We start from the raw sequence: 17,815 nt of genomic DNA on the forward strand, positions 1-17,815 counted from the left end.
AACACAGTACACAATAACCAATTCTACTCATTCCAGTGAGTGTCTAACAGTTGTAATGAAGAAAGGTTAGCATGTCTACATGCTCTGGTTCTTTTCTTGTTTACAATATTCCCAGCGCTCAGAAGGGGTCGATGTGGCTGGAACTGAGAGGTAATTAGCCTTCACCTCAAGCCAGGACTGCGAGTGAGCTGAGCTGCAGTTTATATTCCTAGAAGGTCAACGGGCTCATAGTGATGTTACTTGTAGTTGACTGGGAGGTGTTTATTATCATTTGGGGAGAGTCCGCTGCCTGATGCTCACCTGCTAAACACCTATCTGCTCGACGCTGAAGCGCTGACTACATGCGCTCTGAATACGCACTGCTGATTGGCTGGTAACGCTCTGAATACGCACTGCTGATTGGCTGATAATGCTTTGTGTGTACCAATCAGATGGTTGTGTGGGTGGGACAATGCTGCGTGCTGAGACAGAGGCAGGAGCAAAGCAGCTTGTTAAGACTTTAGCTTTAGCTTAGAAACTCGTTCGGTACACCCCCGTACCGAACCGAAAGCCCCGTACTGCAACGGTTCAATACAAAACACGTACCGTTACACCCCTAGCAGATACAAATGACACATTCATGTTTTTGTGTAATGATGACAACGTATGCTCACGCGGACGATTGACTAGTTGATGGTTTTCTTTTCAAATGTTCGTTCACAGCCGTTGTGCCGCTATGATAGGCCATTTCCGCTCGACACAGTGTGCATACAACAACATTATTAGGCTGTGTATTGAAATACTTCCACACTTTTGACGACTTTAGGCGTGATTTTTTTTCCCCCCTCGCTCGCACAGTCTGCTTTGCGGTCCGCCATGACGGTAGTGTGACGTAAATATGCGACGCGTCGACGCACAAAAACGGCGTCGACGTATTTACGTAACCAATGACGTCGACGTAGTCGACGCGTCGTTTCAGCCTTACCAGTAACCCCCAAGTTGCTGGACGGCCATCTGAGGGACGCCACCCACACAAGTCAGGCGTCTTGCAACACATCATATCTGCTGAGGTTGAAGACAGTTAGACAACGCTTGTACATTTGTTAGACCGTGCTAAGGATTATAAGGTTATTGAAAGGGACAAGCGGGTAGGAAATGGATGAATGGATTATAGATTATTTGGCTGCAGCCTGCTTCAGCAAAAGCCTTGATTTTGGTCGAGAATCGGCTTGTCTTTACGGACACCTGTGATATCCTCCGGCTTTGTGCAGGTGACATGTTTTTGGTTCCATCACTTGCTTTTTGTCCCATCACCCTCAATATCTTTTAAGAAATGACAATTTGCATAATTAATTTCAGTGTTTTGTTTTTTAGTGTTGTTTTCCTCATTTTCTGTTTTCAGTTTTGGCCAAGAATTTTATTTCAGTGCATCTCTACCATCGGCCTCTCCAACTTCTGGCAAACGTTAACTTGAACGATGTGAACCACCAACCCTCTGGTTACTGGACTACCCGCTTTACCTCCTGTACCACAACCGCCTGTGTACAGATTATTCTGTGTCAATGTTTTGTAATGCCTCAATATGTATATCCCTGTTTGAAATGATTAGCAAACTGCAACCTAATGATGGAAATACTACAAAGAACTCACTGTGATGGCATGAAGTAGCAAGAGAGCTAATGGTGAGTATTGTCCAAACACAGTCAATTGGAGAATAAATATCTTCAAGACTATTATTGTAAGTGGAACTTTGCCTGGACAACAAAAGTAGTTAGAAAGCCACAAAGGGCAGAGTAAGAGTAAAGTGTCAAATAGGGCTCGGTAAAATAGTTGATTTTATCGGAATCTCTAAATTGGCCTAAAAAGTCCTAATATCGATTATTAGAGTCTTGTAAGATTGTGATAAAATTGCTGTGTGTTACATTCTGTCTGAGTGTGCTAAAAAAATATGACTCACAGAAAAATAGCTTACATATTTACTGTTAATATTTTGGACTTGAAGAAATAATACCTGAGTGCAATTTGCAGTGATTGAATGTTGCAATGACAATTAAACTTTCACTTTTAATTCCTTTCCTGTTTTTAAAATTGCACTTGCGAGACTTTGGAGAAAGTTTAAGCTAACGTTTTTTTATGATGAAGAAAAAAATCAAAGTACATATGTATTTTGTGACAAGTCTGAAACATTTCCAATATTTAAGTGTAGATCAAATGACTGAAATCGTGATTAATTGATTTGGAACCATATGAATCGAAATTAAATTGATTTAAGAATACACAGGCCATAATACATAGTCCTTAATACATAGTCCTAGTGTCAAATCATAAAATATGTATATATAAAACAACAAAAAAACGCAAATAAAATCATGTAGTGTTTAAATAAAGCAAGAACAGACTATCTGCTAATGAGGTTCAGGGTCCACATGGAGGCAGTTTATGATGCTGCTGAGTGGAAACTGAACTGATAAGCAAGGCCAGCTTTTCCCTTGTGTCCATCCTCTCCTCCCCCGATAGTAGAAAAGTTATGATGGAAATGACTTCCACCCGCAGCAAGACACAATTCAAAACCTCAGCAGCTCATTCATTCCAAATGAGTGACTGAGAGGTATGCAAGTACTTCCTATCTGCTGAAGTCACAATTTCTCTGATTTATACACTATTGTGTATATATTTACTCATTTGTACTTAATAGGACTGATAAAGGTGTATTCCCTTCTATTTACATTAGTAATAAAGAATCACAGAGACCAATTTCCAAATACAGTTAAAACGATCACCTTGACAAACAACTCATGCGCAGCTCTTTGACAGAAGAAAAGGAAAGGCAGAGAGGAGGTAAAGAAAAAAACAACAACACGGGAGGTATTGATTTCCCAGGGTTAAGCGGGGGCTGTAATTAACATGTTAATTTGAGAAAGAAGGCGATAGCGTCCTGAGCAGGCAGGGATAAAAAGACTAATAATCAGGGTGACACAATAAGGACAAGAAAGATAGACGGAGAAAGGAAAGGAGAAGGTCTCGCCATGTTAGTAACCCAGGAAAAAATATGCAATGATAAGTGTGTACTATCAGTGGAAATGAACAAATAATTACAGTGTTCCCCTCAATTATTCTGGGGGTTACATTATCCCCGTGGTAGGTGAATTTGTCCCCGATGTAGGAACACTATTTATTTTTATGATTTATATGATTATTATATCTATTCAACGTCTTCATGAGCCCTCCCCACAGTCCAAACAGCTTTCACACACATTTTCTTTGCTCTTAAAACACTCCATACACTCTAAAACTTACATTATTTTAACATGAAAATTTCAATGGGTACTCAAATTTTAATGTACTCAAGTTTAAAAATTGCAATTCACTGAAACTGGACTAAAAGTGTCTAAACAAATACAACCAAGTCTTTGGCTAGCAGGAATCACTAGCAATAGTGCCAAGGAGAATCCGGGACTTGAAAACTCTCTTCTGTGGTAAAAGTTTCCTGTGTGGTAACACTTGGTTTTTCCGATGAAATACGTAAACAAAGGCAAGTGGGCAGGATGAAAGCAGTGTGTTGCCATTGTTCAGAATAGATAGAGAACATGACTACAAACATCAACTATTAGTACCATACTTAAACCAATAATAAACTTTACTTTTCTACAAACTGAAAATATTAATAATGTACTTAAACCGATTATAAACATATTAGTGCTTGGGCATGTCTAGTTATAGTTGACTCACACTTGGCCATCTTGGACAATAGAACTGTTCAGAATGACTCAAAATAAAAGTGTAATAATCCACCAAGTCATAGAAATTGTCGTAAAATATCAGAATTGAAAGTGATGGGACAGTAGTTTGTAACATGAATAAGTGTGAATGCAGGCCAGCACATGCTGGGAAGGGGAAGCTCTCCCTCATCCATCATGATACCAATGGTCTGATGTAAGTACACCCATAAGGGACGGCGTGGCGAAGTTGATAGAGTGGCTGTGCCAGCAATCGGAGTGTTGCTGGTTACTGGGGTTCAATTCCCACCTTCTACCTTCCTAGTCACGTCCGTTGTGTCCTTGGGCAAGACACTTCACCCTTTGCCTCTGATGGCTGCTGGTTAGCGCCTTGCATGGCAGCTCCCGCCATCAGTGTGTGAATGTGTGTGTGAATGGGTAAATGTGGAAATACTGTCAAAGCGCTTTGAGTACCTTGAAGGTAGAAAAGCGCTATACAAGTATAACCCATTTATCATTTATTTATTTATAAAAAGGTATTCTACAATCTTCAAAAAACATTAATTATACGATTGAAGTGAGTGTATGTCATGTATGTATAATTATGTCTCGAAGAAATTATTGAAATCTAAACTGTGCACACGATCGTAGTTAAAAATTGAAGGATGCCGATTGTATTCACATCCTGAAAAAAAAGAACTGAAGTGTCCAAAAAGAATGTAAAGTTGCGAGTGTACATATGGTTCCTTGGTGTGTTTAACAACTAACCATATTCCTCCTGCAGATGCTCGGGGATATGCGGCTCGTATCCTTCTTTTTCTGGTACCTCGCTGAAATCATCATCATCATCCTCCTCCTCCTCCACTCCATCTGATGAAACCTTCATGTCAGAAAGAAAAAATATTCATGTATTTATTGTAACGAGTAAATGCAAAGAAAAAAACGGTATCTTTGTTTTTATTTCATCTTAAAAGGGTCATATTATGATTGTTTTTCCACATTTATAACACTTCCTTGTGGTCTACATAACAATGTAATGGTGGTTCTTTGGTCAAAATGTTGAATACATTTTTTCAAGCCGATTTCTGACCGACTCTCTTCAGGATGCGGCGTTCTGTGGGCGAGTTTATTTATTTGGTTCCACTTCGACAGCGTCTTTTCCCCATCAGCAATATTGTAGTTTAGTGCCTCCATAGCGAGACTACTGACAAATAACAATTCTAACTATATGATAATTTGTATTATTACAGCAGAGGATGCATGTGCATGTATGAACCAGTCTGCGCCACAACAAGAGGATTAAAAAAAGAGTTAATTGACTACAGCGCGGACTACAATGGCGGACTGGCGCAAAGCACTTTGGGTAAAATTCTACCACACAGTATAGGGAGCTATTCGCCGACGTCACAATTGGTAAAAATTTCACTAATGGAGCAAATTCCAAACGGCTCGTTTGTAGGAAGTATAAGTACACTGTACAGTTATATGTAATGTAGTAGCGGGCACATTTATGATAACATTTGATATTTACGTATTTTGATCATATGGGGCGCATTCATTTGAAAACCCCATCAAAATGTTTGCTTTTTTTTCCCCACTACATTGCTGATTTCTACTCACTGCAGACTTCATGAAAGCCAACAAACATGATAAAACATCACTTACTGTGCAATGTCTGCTGTCATTAGGACGTCGACTGATAGAATCGTGTTATATTCCCGTTTTGGATGAAAAATGACTCATAATCCTTGCAAAGAAAAGGGGTGTGGAACCAAGCGTTTTTTCGTTTCATTTTGGCTGTCAAAGTGTACCAACTTGTCGAAATATGTCCTCGCCTATCCAGGTGAGAGGCATGATTTATGATCTACAATAAACTTTAATGAGCAAAAGGTAGCGAGGAAACAGCTTAGCACTTGATGATTTAAACATAGGCACACACGCTAGTGATCACGGCGCTGCTATAAATAGTTTGTCTGCCTTAGCGCTTAAAATAACAACATCTCTAACACTTCGTTTAATATTCAATTCATGAAGTGTAAATGGACTATTGTTGGAGCTTTTTGGATGTTTTTTAATTGGGATTTATGGGCGGAATAGAGGACCAGGTCTGAACAATGCGAGCATTTTAGTCGCATTTGCGACTAAAAATAGGTAATAATTGAAATTTTTAAAAAGTAGCACGGATAACAGATTTTAACCCTTTAATTAGCACTTCGCTCCTAAAATCTATCTATCCAAATTTGATCAAACTAGAGTATATTTTTCACCCATCTGTATAGCATGTTTGAAATAAACTTAAACCATAACCAAATGGACAAGTGATTGATGCAGAAGTGTCACTGATCACTCTGTGCGTGTCCCTTCCTCCTGCGCTGGAGCCCTGCTCCTGGTTCACGCACTCAGTCTTCCAACACAGAAGAAACAAGGTCTTAGTTGGAGGAACACATAGGTTTTTTTCACCACCTTAAAACTTGACACAAACTGCACTGCATGCTAGTAATTACGAGGCTCTGATGGAATATTGAATAAGAAATCAATGATTGAAGGGACAAATTTGCCACCCAAACAATACCCCGTTTGTTGACAAGAACATAGCCATAGAAGCACGTTCAATCTATGGTTCAATCTATTAAGGTAACACAAACCAGTGAAAGATTAAAATGACCTGCAGTCAGATCCTATGTCAGAATTGAACCAGCGACCTATTCCAGAATTGAACCAGAGAACGATGTCAGAATTGAACAAGGGACCTATGCCAGAATTGAACCAGGGACCTATGCCAAAATTGAACTAGGAACCTGTGTCAGAATTGAACCAGAAACCTACTGTATGCCAAAATTGTACCAAGGACCTATGTCAGAATTTAACTAGGAACATGTGTCAGGATTAAACCAGGGACCTATGCCAGAATGTAACCAGGGACCTATGCCAGCATTGAACCAGGGGCCTACTGTATGCCAAAATTTAACCAAGGACCTACTGTTTGTCAGAAGTAAACTAGAAACCTGTGTCAGAATTGAACCAGGTACCTATGCTAAAAGTTAAGCAGGAACCTACGGCAGCATAAATAATTTTTTAAAATTTAATATTTGTAATATTTTCTATTATTTTGTAATGGTTGTGTATACATATCTCAAATATTATGAGGATTATGATACATTTCTAACATACAGCAGTCGAAATGTCAATGCATGACTACATACAGTGTTACTAATGGGACCTACTGTATGTCAGAGTTGAAGGGACATCCTTGTTGTAAGCTCCAATGCATGAAATACGTATTTATATTCCTTACAGTGTAATTTTGCATGTGTTGCTGACTGGTAATTACTCGCATCACAGGTTAAAAACACAACCGAGTAAAAAGCATTTAGTTGCTATTTTCTCTGCAAACTAAATGTTTTCCAATGATTTAAGGCAGCCCTGCCCCCAACACTCCTTTCCCTGGAGGAAGTAGTCAGTTCACATGATGTGTAACGTGATGTCTTTATATCACTAATCACGTGTGTCAGCTCTATTAGCCTAGCCAGAGCTTCACAAACCATTTTCTGTCAAGGAGCGTTTTCTCTCCTGTCTAGTTAACTGCTTTATTCTACCTTTTGCAGATCTGTGCTGTGCTGTGAATCATGAAATGACACACCTTTACTTTGGATTTCATTTCACATGGAACACTACCTTAGACATGTTCAGATTCTGCTTAAGACCACACAAAAAAAGGTACTGCTGGTTTGTGGAGCATCAGCCAGTTTTTTCAGTGGATCCATCCCTTTTTATGTGCAATTACGGTTCTTTAATAGTGTCAAACACCTCTAATGAAGTTGAACTATGCACGCACTGACTTCTCTTGACCAATAATCCTGTCTTTTACAATAAATTACAATTACTCTGCACAATGACATTTGGACAAACCATTATTAAATTCATTATCTTCTCTGTCTGCTTGCTACTTGTGCTGACTGGACAACATTCATGTTTAGAATGTCAACGTAATAAACTATGACATTATTAACTAGGGAATGCAATGCTTGAAATAGCGTGTGAATGCTCAAGAGATGAAGCTCAACTCAAAATGGAAAATGTGACATTTTAGGAAGATGTGAATTTGGGGGAAGTGAAAAATAGAATGAGCAACATCATTTTTTCAATTAGTTGAGAAATGTGGAAAAATTATGGCATTTTTGGGCCAGAATGTGAGTTCTAGGAAAACTGGAATAAATGTTTTGAAAAAGGTTATTTTATTGTTTGAATTAGTTGACAAATGGCAAGTAAAACAGAATTAGTGTTGATAAGAATTGGAAATTAGAAAGAAGCAAATGTGTATTCAGCAGCGGCAACAATATCATAACTTAGCACTTATCTCACAGTTGTGTGTAATAACGATGACATTTTGGGGCAATTCTTCTGACAAACATTCCATAAATACTCTTAACTTGGAAGCCATCCAAATCTAGAAATACCATAAATGTACTTTAAGGGGGACCTATTTTACGAAATCAATTTTTCTTACCTATTGGTATTTGTTTTTGTGTAACTAGGATCTGCATACGTTCCGAAAAACTGAAATCAAACCATGGAGGCATGGTGGAGATATCTATAAAACAATCTTGCCTTCTTCCGTACTCCCTCCAAACGAGCCGATTGGAATTTGCCCAATTTGTAATGTTTTTTCCCATTGTTTTTTCCCCAACATATATGTCCATATATGGTAGAGCAGGGGTGCTCACACTTTTTCTGCAGGCGAGCTACTTTTCAATTGAACAAGTCGCGAGGATCTACCTCATTCATATATATATAATTTATATTTACTTATTTATGAAATATATGTTTTTGTTAACAAGTTAAAGGTGTTTAATGATAATGCAAGCATGTTTAACACATATAGTTAATATTGTTAATAAATTAAATGTGTTTAATGATAATACAAGAATGTTTAATACACATAGCTAATATTGTTAACAAGTTAAAGGTGTTTAAAGATAATGCAAGCATGTTTAACACATATAGTTAATATTGTTAACAAGTTAAAGATGTTTAAAGATAATACAAGCATGTTTAACACATATAGTTAATATTGTTAACAAGTTAAAGGTGTTTAAAGATAATACAAGCATGTTTAACACATATAGTTAATATTTTTAATAAATTAAAGATGTTTAATGATAATACAAGAATGTTTAATACATATAGTTAATATTGTTAACTAGTTAAAGGTGTTTAAAGATAATGCAAGCATGTTTAACACATATAGTTAATATTGTTAACAAGTTAAAGGTATTTAAAGATAATACAAGCATGTTTAACACATATAGTTAATATTGTTAACAAGTTAAAGGTGTTTAAAGATAATACAAGCATGTTTAACACATATACCGTAATTTCCGGACTATAAGCCGCACCTGACTATAAGCCGCAACAGCTAAATTTAGGGGAAAATACAGATTGCTCCATATATAAGCCGCACCCGACTATAAGCCGCAGGGTTTTGATGTGTAATTACCGTAGTATATAGGGGTTCCTGCTACCACGGAGGGGATTGTCGGGACAGAGATGACTGTTTGGGAACGCAAAGTGTCCCATTTATTAACAATAAATCTTTCAATCATTCAATCAAACTTTCACATCTTTGACATGGCGAACAGCATTCATGCAGAGTACAAATAATACAATGGTGCAAAGTAATACAAAGTGCTCGCCTGTACGTTATCAAAATAACCAGCCTACCGGTATATGAAAAGTCAGTCTTTAATCATTGTGTCATCGTCTTCCTCCTGCGTACTAAAACCACCAAAATCCTCTTCGTCGGTGTCAGAGAAGAACAGGCCGTATATAAGCCGCACCGTTGTATAAGCCGCAGGGACCAGAACGAGGGGAAAAAGTAGCGGCTTATAGTCCGGAAATTACGGTAGTTAATATGTTTAACAAGTTAAAGGTGTTTAAAGATAATGCAAGCATGTTTAACAAATATAGATTCCTTTCTTTCATGAAGACAAGAATATAAGTTGGTGTATTACCTGATTCTGATGACTTGCATTGATTGGAATCAGACAGTGGTGCTGATAACGTCCGCATTTTCAAATGGAGGAGAAAAAAAGTCCTGCTTTCTGTCCAATACCACATGAAAGTGGTTGGTTTTTGGCATCTTATTTGTCCAGCTTCCATACTCCTTTGTATACACTTTACAAGAAATACATTGACGGCAAACTCTGTAGCTTGCTTGCTTGTGCACGCCAGCTTTCTGAGACTCTTGTTTTGTTAGTGCAGGCAGGATGAAGCAGAGCTTTTATTGTGCAAATGTGCAGTCGGTCTTTGGAGTTTTGACGACAGGTACGGCGCCAGTCTGTTGAAATAAAGTGTTTCTCGCCTTCCTGTCTGTAATTTTTTCTTAATAATGAGCTGGCAGCAGCCAGCGTCATCTCAGAAGACCCTCGGGTGCCGTGAATGTCAATCAAGTGACGAAAGTGACGCCATAGTGAAGATTTATGAACGCTCATTTTTAGGACTACTTTTTTAATGCCTGGCTGGCGATCGACTGACACACCCTCCGTGATCGACCGGTAGCTCGCGATCGACGCAATGAGCACCCCTGTGGTAGAGGTTAACTGAAGATCTTTGCACGGGTCCAACATTAGAGACCAACATTGTAGTCAATAAGCTCCTTCTGCTTCTCTCTCCTCTTGTTGTGGGGCAGACTGGCTAGTACATGCACATGCATTCTCTATTGTTGCCATTTTTAATACAAAGTAGCATATACGGTAGTTCTAACTTACATCTGTCAGTAGACTCCATATGGAAGCGCAAACAACTAAAACATGGATGACGGGGACAAGAGGCACGTAAATAAGAATAAATAAATAACAGTTAGAAAGCAGCTTGAAGATGGTCTGTATAACACAATCTATGCACAATTTTGACCAAAGAACCACCATTACATGTTATGTAGGCCACAATGAAGTGTTTTAGGTGTAGAAACAAAATCATAATACGACCCCTTAAAACAAATATTGAGCGAAGAAGAGTTAAGATATATACTGCAACAGATGGTTTATCTATAAAGCAAATTTACACAGGCACCAGTATGCGTTATTATTTTGTGAAATCGTGTATGCTTGCATATCAAGTACAATTCACAGAAAATTGAGATAATCAAACATAAGCTGTAACTTGAGAAATGTTTGTTGCACAGCGCTGCCATCTATTGGTCACTCTTTTCAGATGGGGTCAAATACAACTAGTACCTTTCCTTCACTTTTCAGTTTCTGTATAGACATGGCAGCCTTTTCTGCTAGCAAATTTGTATTTTCCACTGTATACTAGGATAAACAATGTTGTAGACCATTAGGAATTGTATTAACATATGTTGGATAGTAGAGTATGTCAAAGGTTTCCAACCACTGTGCTGCGGCACACTAGTGTGCCGTGAGATACAGTCTGGTGTGCCGTTGGAGATTATGTATACTCACCTAATTGGGTTAAAAATATGTTTTGCAAACCAGTAATTATAATCCGCAATTGTGCCGTTGTTGAGTGTCTGTGCTGTCTAGAGATCGGTAGCGTAACCATGTAATACTCTTCCATATCAGTAAGTGGCAGCAGGTAGCTAATTGCTTTGTAGATGTTTGTTGTGATCACAATATGCAGACAACAGCGAAAAGCAGCGTGCAGGTAAAAAGGTATCTAACGCTTAAACCAAAAATAAACAAAAGGCGAGTGCCGCTAAGATAAGGCAGTGAAGCTTAGGGATGGTTATGCAAAATGAAACTAAAACTGAACTGGCTGCAAAGTAAGCAAAAACAGAATGCTGGACGACAGCAAATACTTACAGCGTGTGGAGCAGAGACAGCGTCCACAAAGTACATCCGTACATGACATGACAATCAACAATGTCCCCACAAAGAAGGATAACGTCCGCACAACTTAAATAGTCTTGATAGCGAAAACAAAGTAGGTGCGGGGAATAGCGTTCAAGGAAGACATGAAACTGCTACAGGAAAATACCAACAAAACAGGAAAAGCCACCAAAAAAAGGAGCGCAAGACAAGAACTAAAACACAACACAGGAAAACACCAAAACCTTCAAAATAAGTTACGGTGCGTGATGTGACAGGTTGTGACAGTACACCTACTTTGAGACAAGAGTTATAGTGATGCATGGTTGGTTATGGTTTGAATTCATATCCAACAATTGCGAGAACAACTTTTTATTGTCAATATCGGCTACTGAGTTTAATTTTTTTATGTTTTTTGCTGGTGGACTGCCTCGGGATTTTTTCAATGAAAAAAATGTGCCTTGGCTTAGAAAAGGTTGAAAAACACTGGAGTATGTTGTAAAATACATTTTTGAAAGTAAAGAAGGCAACTCACCACTTTTCTGACTCTGTCCTTACAGTCAATGTCCAACTTGTTCAGTTTGATCTGGGCAGCCTCCAGGGATCTCTTTAAATCCAGTGCTCTTTTCAACACCTGCTGCTCTGCACCACACTTGATGAACACCTGCCAATGCACACACACACCATCACCTATTATCCACTTCATTTCAAGATGGCAGATGACAAGTGTGAGTTTTTTCATCACACTGATGCCCCAATAAAACAACGATGCTAATTCCTTTGGGGCTACAAATGTCAAGAAAAAAAACTAAGTCGTATTCTAGTTACATCATTAAATAAGGTTTGTGTTGCTACGTGTGCTTGTACTAACCTGAACCCAACGACGCACAGCAGGCAGATGTTTGCTTGTTAGGAGTCTTTGTAGATCCAACAGTGTTGAAAGTACCGCTTCATTATCCTCATTCTCTGCTACATGAAGACCTGTGTCCAATAAACATGCAGTAACAGATTATATTATTACCACTACTACAAATACTGTACTACTGTAGTGGAAGTATTTGGTACCCACATACACACACATATATATATATATATATATATATATATATATATATATATATATATATATATATATATATATATATATATACACAGTATACATACAGTATATATATATATATATATATATATACACAGTATATATATACATACATACATACATACAAACATATATATATTATCGATGCTAATTGGTTCCTGGCCTGACCGTGTTAAATTAATTTCTGTGCAACAGGAAATATTCATTAAAAATTGTATATTTTCCTAAGTATAGCATGAAAAACATTCCACGCACATGTTTTAACATTATAAGAGAACACAAGACCATAAATAACTCACATATTCACCTTTACACTTGTCTAAACTAATGTAGTAACGCTGCCTGAAGTTGAACCAATCAGAGCCCACGATACCGAACAGCACACTCTCATCTAATGGCCAATATATGTATCCACAAGATCTACTGTAATATTGATATTTGTAATTCATTTAGCTATTTCTATGCTTGAAAATGCTTAATTTAGGACAAAAAAATGTAGTAGAATATGCTTACATAAAAAAAAAAATACAATTACAATAGTGTGAAGCCGCAAACTTTGACACGCAACATGGCAAGGGACCACTCTATAGTCATTAAGAATGTACAGTGTTACCTCACCTTTCGCCCCACTTAATGTATGAATCAATCTTCTTTGACAAAAGTCTGCTTCCATTATCATACAGCCAAACATTATTAGTTGAAGTTCAGTGGAATGTAGTGTCCAAAAAAAGGAATCCTTGTGTTGGTTTATAAGTCTCTGTAGTTTTTTATATTGGCTGCCAAAAATCCATCCACCATTGGACCAACGAAAGTCATAAATGCCAGCACTTTGAAAAAGAAAGTGAGAAACACTATTGAATTAAAAAAAAGAACGTGGTGTTTGTGTGGCTCCCCCGTCCCTCATTCCTCTTTGTTCGTCATCTTCACCAACAAGTGTATAATAAAGTTACAATTGATGTTGAATGTTCATTTATTTTAATATATTTCATGTATCATTTATATGTATTTCACATTGTTTTCTGCTTTAACACTATCATTATTCTCTATAAAATGTGTTTTAATCTTCATATTTTTGGATTCATTGGATTTACTTTATTTTTTATTAAAACAATTCCTTCAGTTTTTGTACGATTTGATCTTGGTTGGACTTTTTGGAACAAATTAATAACACAAAGTTTCTATATCACTGTATGACCATTTGTTTTGACATTACACATTTTACGCTCACTATTACAATCTAAACATGTTGAAGTCTTACTATTATGAAAGTTTGGGGTATGTTCATGTGGACGAGCAATTGCAACACAGTCTGACCACAATACATAGTATGACCACACCAACACGTGCACGTGTTGGTGTGGTCATACTAAATATCAGCTTTACAGAAGTTTAAATAGGCAGAGTCAGCTAAAATACAGTCAAGGTTGAAATTGTTGGCACCGTTATGCCAAAGAAGTGCTGTGAATCATGAAATTACACACAAAAATAACATAAATAATGGAAACTGACAGAAGTGATAATAGAGACAACAAATAAATGCATGGAAATCAGATATTTCTTTCAAATTTTGGTTAAAAAGAACTCATGAAACTGTCCTGGACAAAAATGCTTGTCCCCGTAACCTAATACTTTTTCGCATTTTTAATTTAAATCACGGCTCATACTTCAGAATAGTCACGTTTTTCTTCCCTAGCCATTCTTGAGTGTATTGTTGGAGGACTTATGATCTGCGTGTGAGATCAAGCTTTCTGACACTGAGCAACACAGTGGGCTCCAGAATGCCTTCTTAGTCTTAAGGTTTCATTGTACCCAGCCCAGATTAAACACAACCTGTGGTGGATGCATCCTCAGAATATAACCTCCATGTCAAAATTAAGTGAGGTGTTCTTTTCTCTGTATGCTTCATTTTTGCATCTACATGAAATTAATGTGTTTCGTCAAAAAACTCCAGTCTATCAAAAGCTTTGTAGCTTGTCAAATTGTAGTTATTTTTTAAATGTGACTTTTGTTATTCTCAGGTAAACTGAACAGACAGTTGCGATTGATTGAATGCCCTGAATACAAAATAACTTGATGAATGAGAACATCCATAGACATTACATTCGTCAGTTTCCAGTTTTTAAATGAAACATTGTGGGTTGGAGCCAACAATCGTATCCCTTACTGCGTGTGCGCCTCAAAGCTGTTAACACAGAAATACCATGCAGTATTATGCAAATAAAAAATACCTACCAGGACTAATGTTTAAGTCCAGACAATACGAGCGGGAGATTAGACCAGAGTTTTGAATAAAGGTGTCTCCGTGAAGAGGTTCTTCTTCTGCTTCACATCTACCGTCTTCCTCATGGGCTATCACACTTTGTCCTTCTTCAATCCCCTCCATCTTGTCACTGCAGTTGACTTTTTCATTTTGACCTTCCTTCTTCTTCTTCTTCTTGACCTTTTTGTCTTTGCTACTCCTCTCCTTGTTCTCTTGCATGCTGTCTTTGGTGTTGTTGGTCTGCTTCGTGCTGCAACAGGGCTGCTCGTCGTCTGACAAACATGCTGTGGTTGTTTGCGTGAGCAAGCAGCTGTCACTGTTGTTACTTGCATGGCTGTCTGCAAAGTCAAACTGAGGGAAAAGCAGCGTAAGGCAGGAGTCCAACTCCGTCAATGCTACTTCAATCTCTGGGGAGGACTCTGTAAAATAAATAATACTGGGGTCAAAATCACTGTTGCAGCACCGGCTTCTATCTGTTCTGAAACTCATAATTACCTTACATTTTTTCAACTATACATTTGATCATAAACACATTGAACTGCTCTGAATGGAAATTATTTTGTACAAAGTTCCTAAGGTGAAGATGACTCAGAGTAACAGGACTCAAAGAATCATCAAATACATGAAATATATGCACATGGCCTTCATAATGTGAATGTGAACTAAAATGTTTGTAGTTGTTTTAAAGAAATAAAGTATAGTTGGCATAAAAAGTAACACAAATATATAAAGAGTATATCGTTCCTGAATAATCTTTAACATTAAATTTCAGAGTAAAGTCTCGTAAACAATGAATACTATTTTCCAGTGTTTAAAGTAGTTTAAATCAATATTTAAAATGTTATGCAATCGCATCAATGTGCAGCACTTTCTAAATATGTCTAGCTTGTGTGCTATTGTGTGCTTAGCAATTGTGCAGCTGCTCGCTCCTAGTAGCCTATAGCCTACCATGTTTACTAGGGCTGTGAATCTTTGGGCACCACACGATTCGATTCTTGGGGGTAACAATGCGATTCAGAATCGATTCTCAATTCAAAAGGATTCTCGATTCAAAATCTATACTTGTTTAATAACATTGGATGCCAGTTCTATGATTAACTACATTCCTCCATAAAATAGAAAAACAGCTCTGACCATTTCCTGTATTACTTAAAGAAAACTGGTTTTGTTTAAAAAAAAAAGTTTCCCAAACATTTAATAAAGTCAAATACAAAAAAGGAAACAAGAAAAGTATCTAACATTTCTATTTTCTAAGATAAATATGTACAGCAAATGTGGGCATCTACATTAATAATATGATTTGCCCGAGTGGCTGGACGGAACAGATACATTTTTGATTTTTTTGAATCGATAAAGAATCGGTACAAATAGTAAATCATTTTTGACACCCGTAATGTTTACCTTTCCTAAATAATTTGACCTAAATACAAGAAAAAAACAACCATGTGTGCTTATTGGATTACATTTAGATGTTAACTGGCTGTCCAGCTTTGAACAGGTAAACAAGTTGCATGACTGTTTGTATCAATAATAATAATAATAATGGATTAGATTTATATCGCGCTTTTTCTATTGTTAGATACTCAAAGCGCTCACAGAGAAGTGGGAACCCATCATTCATTCACACCTGGTGGTGGTAAGCTACATTTGTAGCCACAGCTGCCCTGGGGTAGACTGACGGAAGCGAGGCTGCCAGTTTGCGCCTACGGCCCCTCCGACCACCACCTACCATTCATTCATCATTCATTTCACCGGTGTGAGCGGCACCGGGGGCAAAGGGTGAAGTGTCTTGCCCAAGGACACAACGGCAGCGATTTTTTGGATGGTAAGAGGCGGGGAGCGAACCTGCAACCCTCAGGTTTCTGGCACGGTTGCTCTACCCACTACGCCACGCCGTATCAAAGCTTATATCACAAATTTTACATGCAAGCCCATATAATCCGATATCATTTTTTGCTGATATATTGGATATCAGCAATTAAACAGGATTACACTGAACAGGTACCTAAATATCAACATCATAATGCAACTTTCACAAACTTACTTTGCCAATGTTATGTGATGGTTTGTAAGCAACATTATCAATTTGGTTGTTTGACTGGTTAGTATTGTGATGTTTAATCTTGCCTACATTACATATCTTATAAATGTTTGTCACGAAACAAGAGAGCAAAATACAGCTCTTTAGCATCAAGCGGACTACACACTAGAAGGTTGCAAAGGAGGGAGATACAAAAAGTTTCAATAATGAGACGACTATGCTGCTTAGTTATCATTTTTCTTTTTGATGTGCACTGCCGTGGTTACATTGTACAAACCTTCCATCTCATGTCCTTACTGTATAGAACATTTTGAATTGTTTACCAGACGGTAGAAGCTTTCAACTGTTTTGGAAAATAAGAGACCATTACTTTGTCACTGGCATACATAAAAAGTGTTGATTGTATATACCTTGCAATTCTTCAGTGGCTGCTTTCAGTCGTTGGTCGTGTATCTTCTCCATTTTCCTTTGTCTCTCTCGCTCTCTTTGCCGCTCTGCTACTGTCCTGGCCTCAGCATCCTGAAAGTCCACCTGACACAAAGCACAAAAAAAGTCTAAAAAGGGACTGTGTGTCTATCCAGTGTTGTCAACTCTTCAGCACGAAAAGTAGCTATTGGCTGTACTAAAAGTCGCTAGATGATGTAATCGCTTAATTTATTGCAATGAACTCTGTAGGAGAGATACTAAAGTGAGTTTTAAAAAATTATAATTATTAATAAAACTGCACATTACCTTTTTTCTTTTAATTCTTAGTTGTTTTTTAATCAACTTTGTTCTGCATTGATAAATGTTAGAGTATCAAATTTGATTAAAAGAATGGAGGGTTGTGATACTCACTAACCAACCAAATCTAATGACTGGTTCATTAATATGAAGGATGGAATTGGGACGTTG

The 17,815-nt window shown here is 37.6% G+C and overlaps 1 protein-coding gene across 2 annotated transcripts in view; it reads right to left on the reverse strand.

The window, feature by feature from the left end:
- Positions 1–17,815, reverse strand: part of LOC133649167 (UV-stimulated scaffold protein A-like) — a 41,174-nt gene that overhangs the window by 10,934 nt on the left and 12,425 nt on the right. For both annotated transcript variants that reach the window (XM_062046000.1, XM_062045999.1), the window contains exons 5-9: positions 17,332–17,452; positions 14,853–15,299; positions 12,393–12,502; positions 12,057–12,185; positions 4,464–4,575 (exon numbers count right to left, since the gene is read on the reverse strand). In XM_062046000.1, the coding sequence (XP_061901984.1) occupies positions 4,464–4,575; positions 12,057–12,185; positions 12,393–12,502; positions 14,853–15,299; positions 17,332–17,452 (919 nt within the window). The remainder of the gene's footprint in view (positions 1–4,463; positions 4,576–12,056; positions 12,186–12,392; positions 12,503–14,852; positions 15,300–17,331; positions 17,453–17,815) is intronic.

Source organism: Entelurus aequoreus, linkage group LG04 (genome assembly GCF_033978785.1).
Source record: "Entelurus aequoreus isolate RoL-2023_Sb linkage group LG04, RoL_Eaeq_v1.1, whole genome shotgun sequence".
NCBI lineage: Eukaryota > Metazoa > Chordata > Actinopteri > Syngnathiformes > Syngnathidae > Entelurus > Entelurus aequoreus.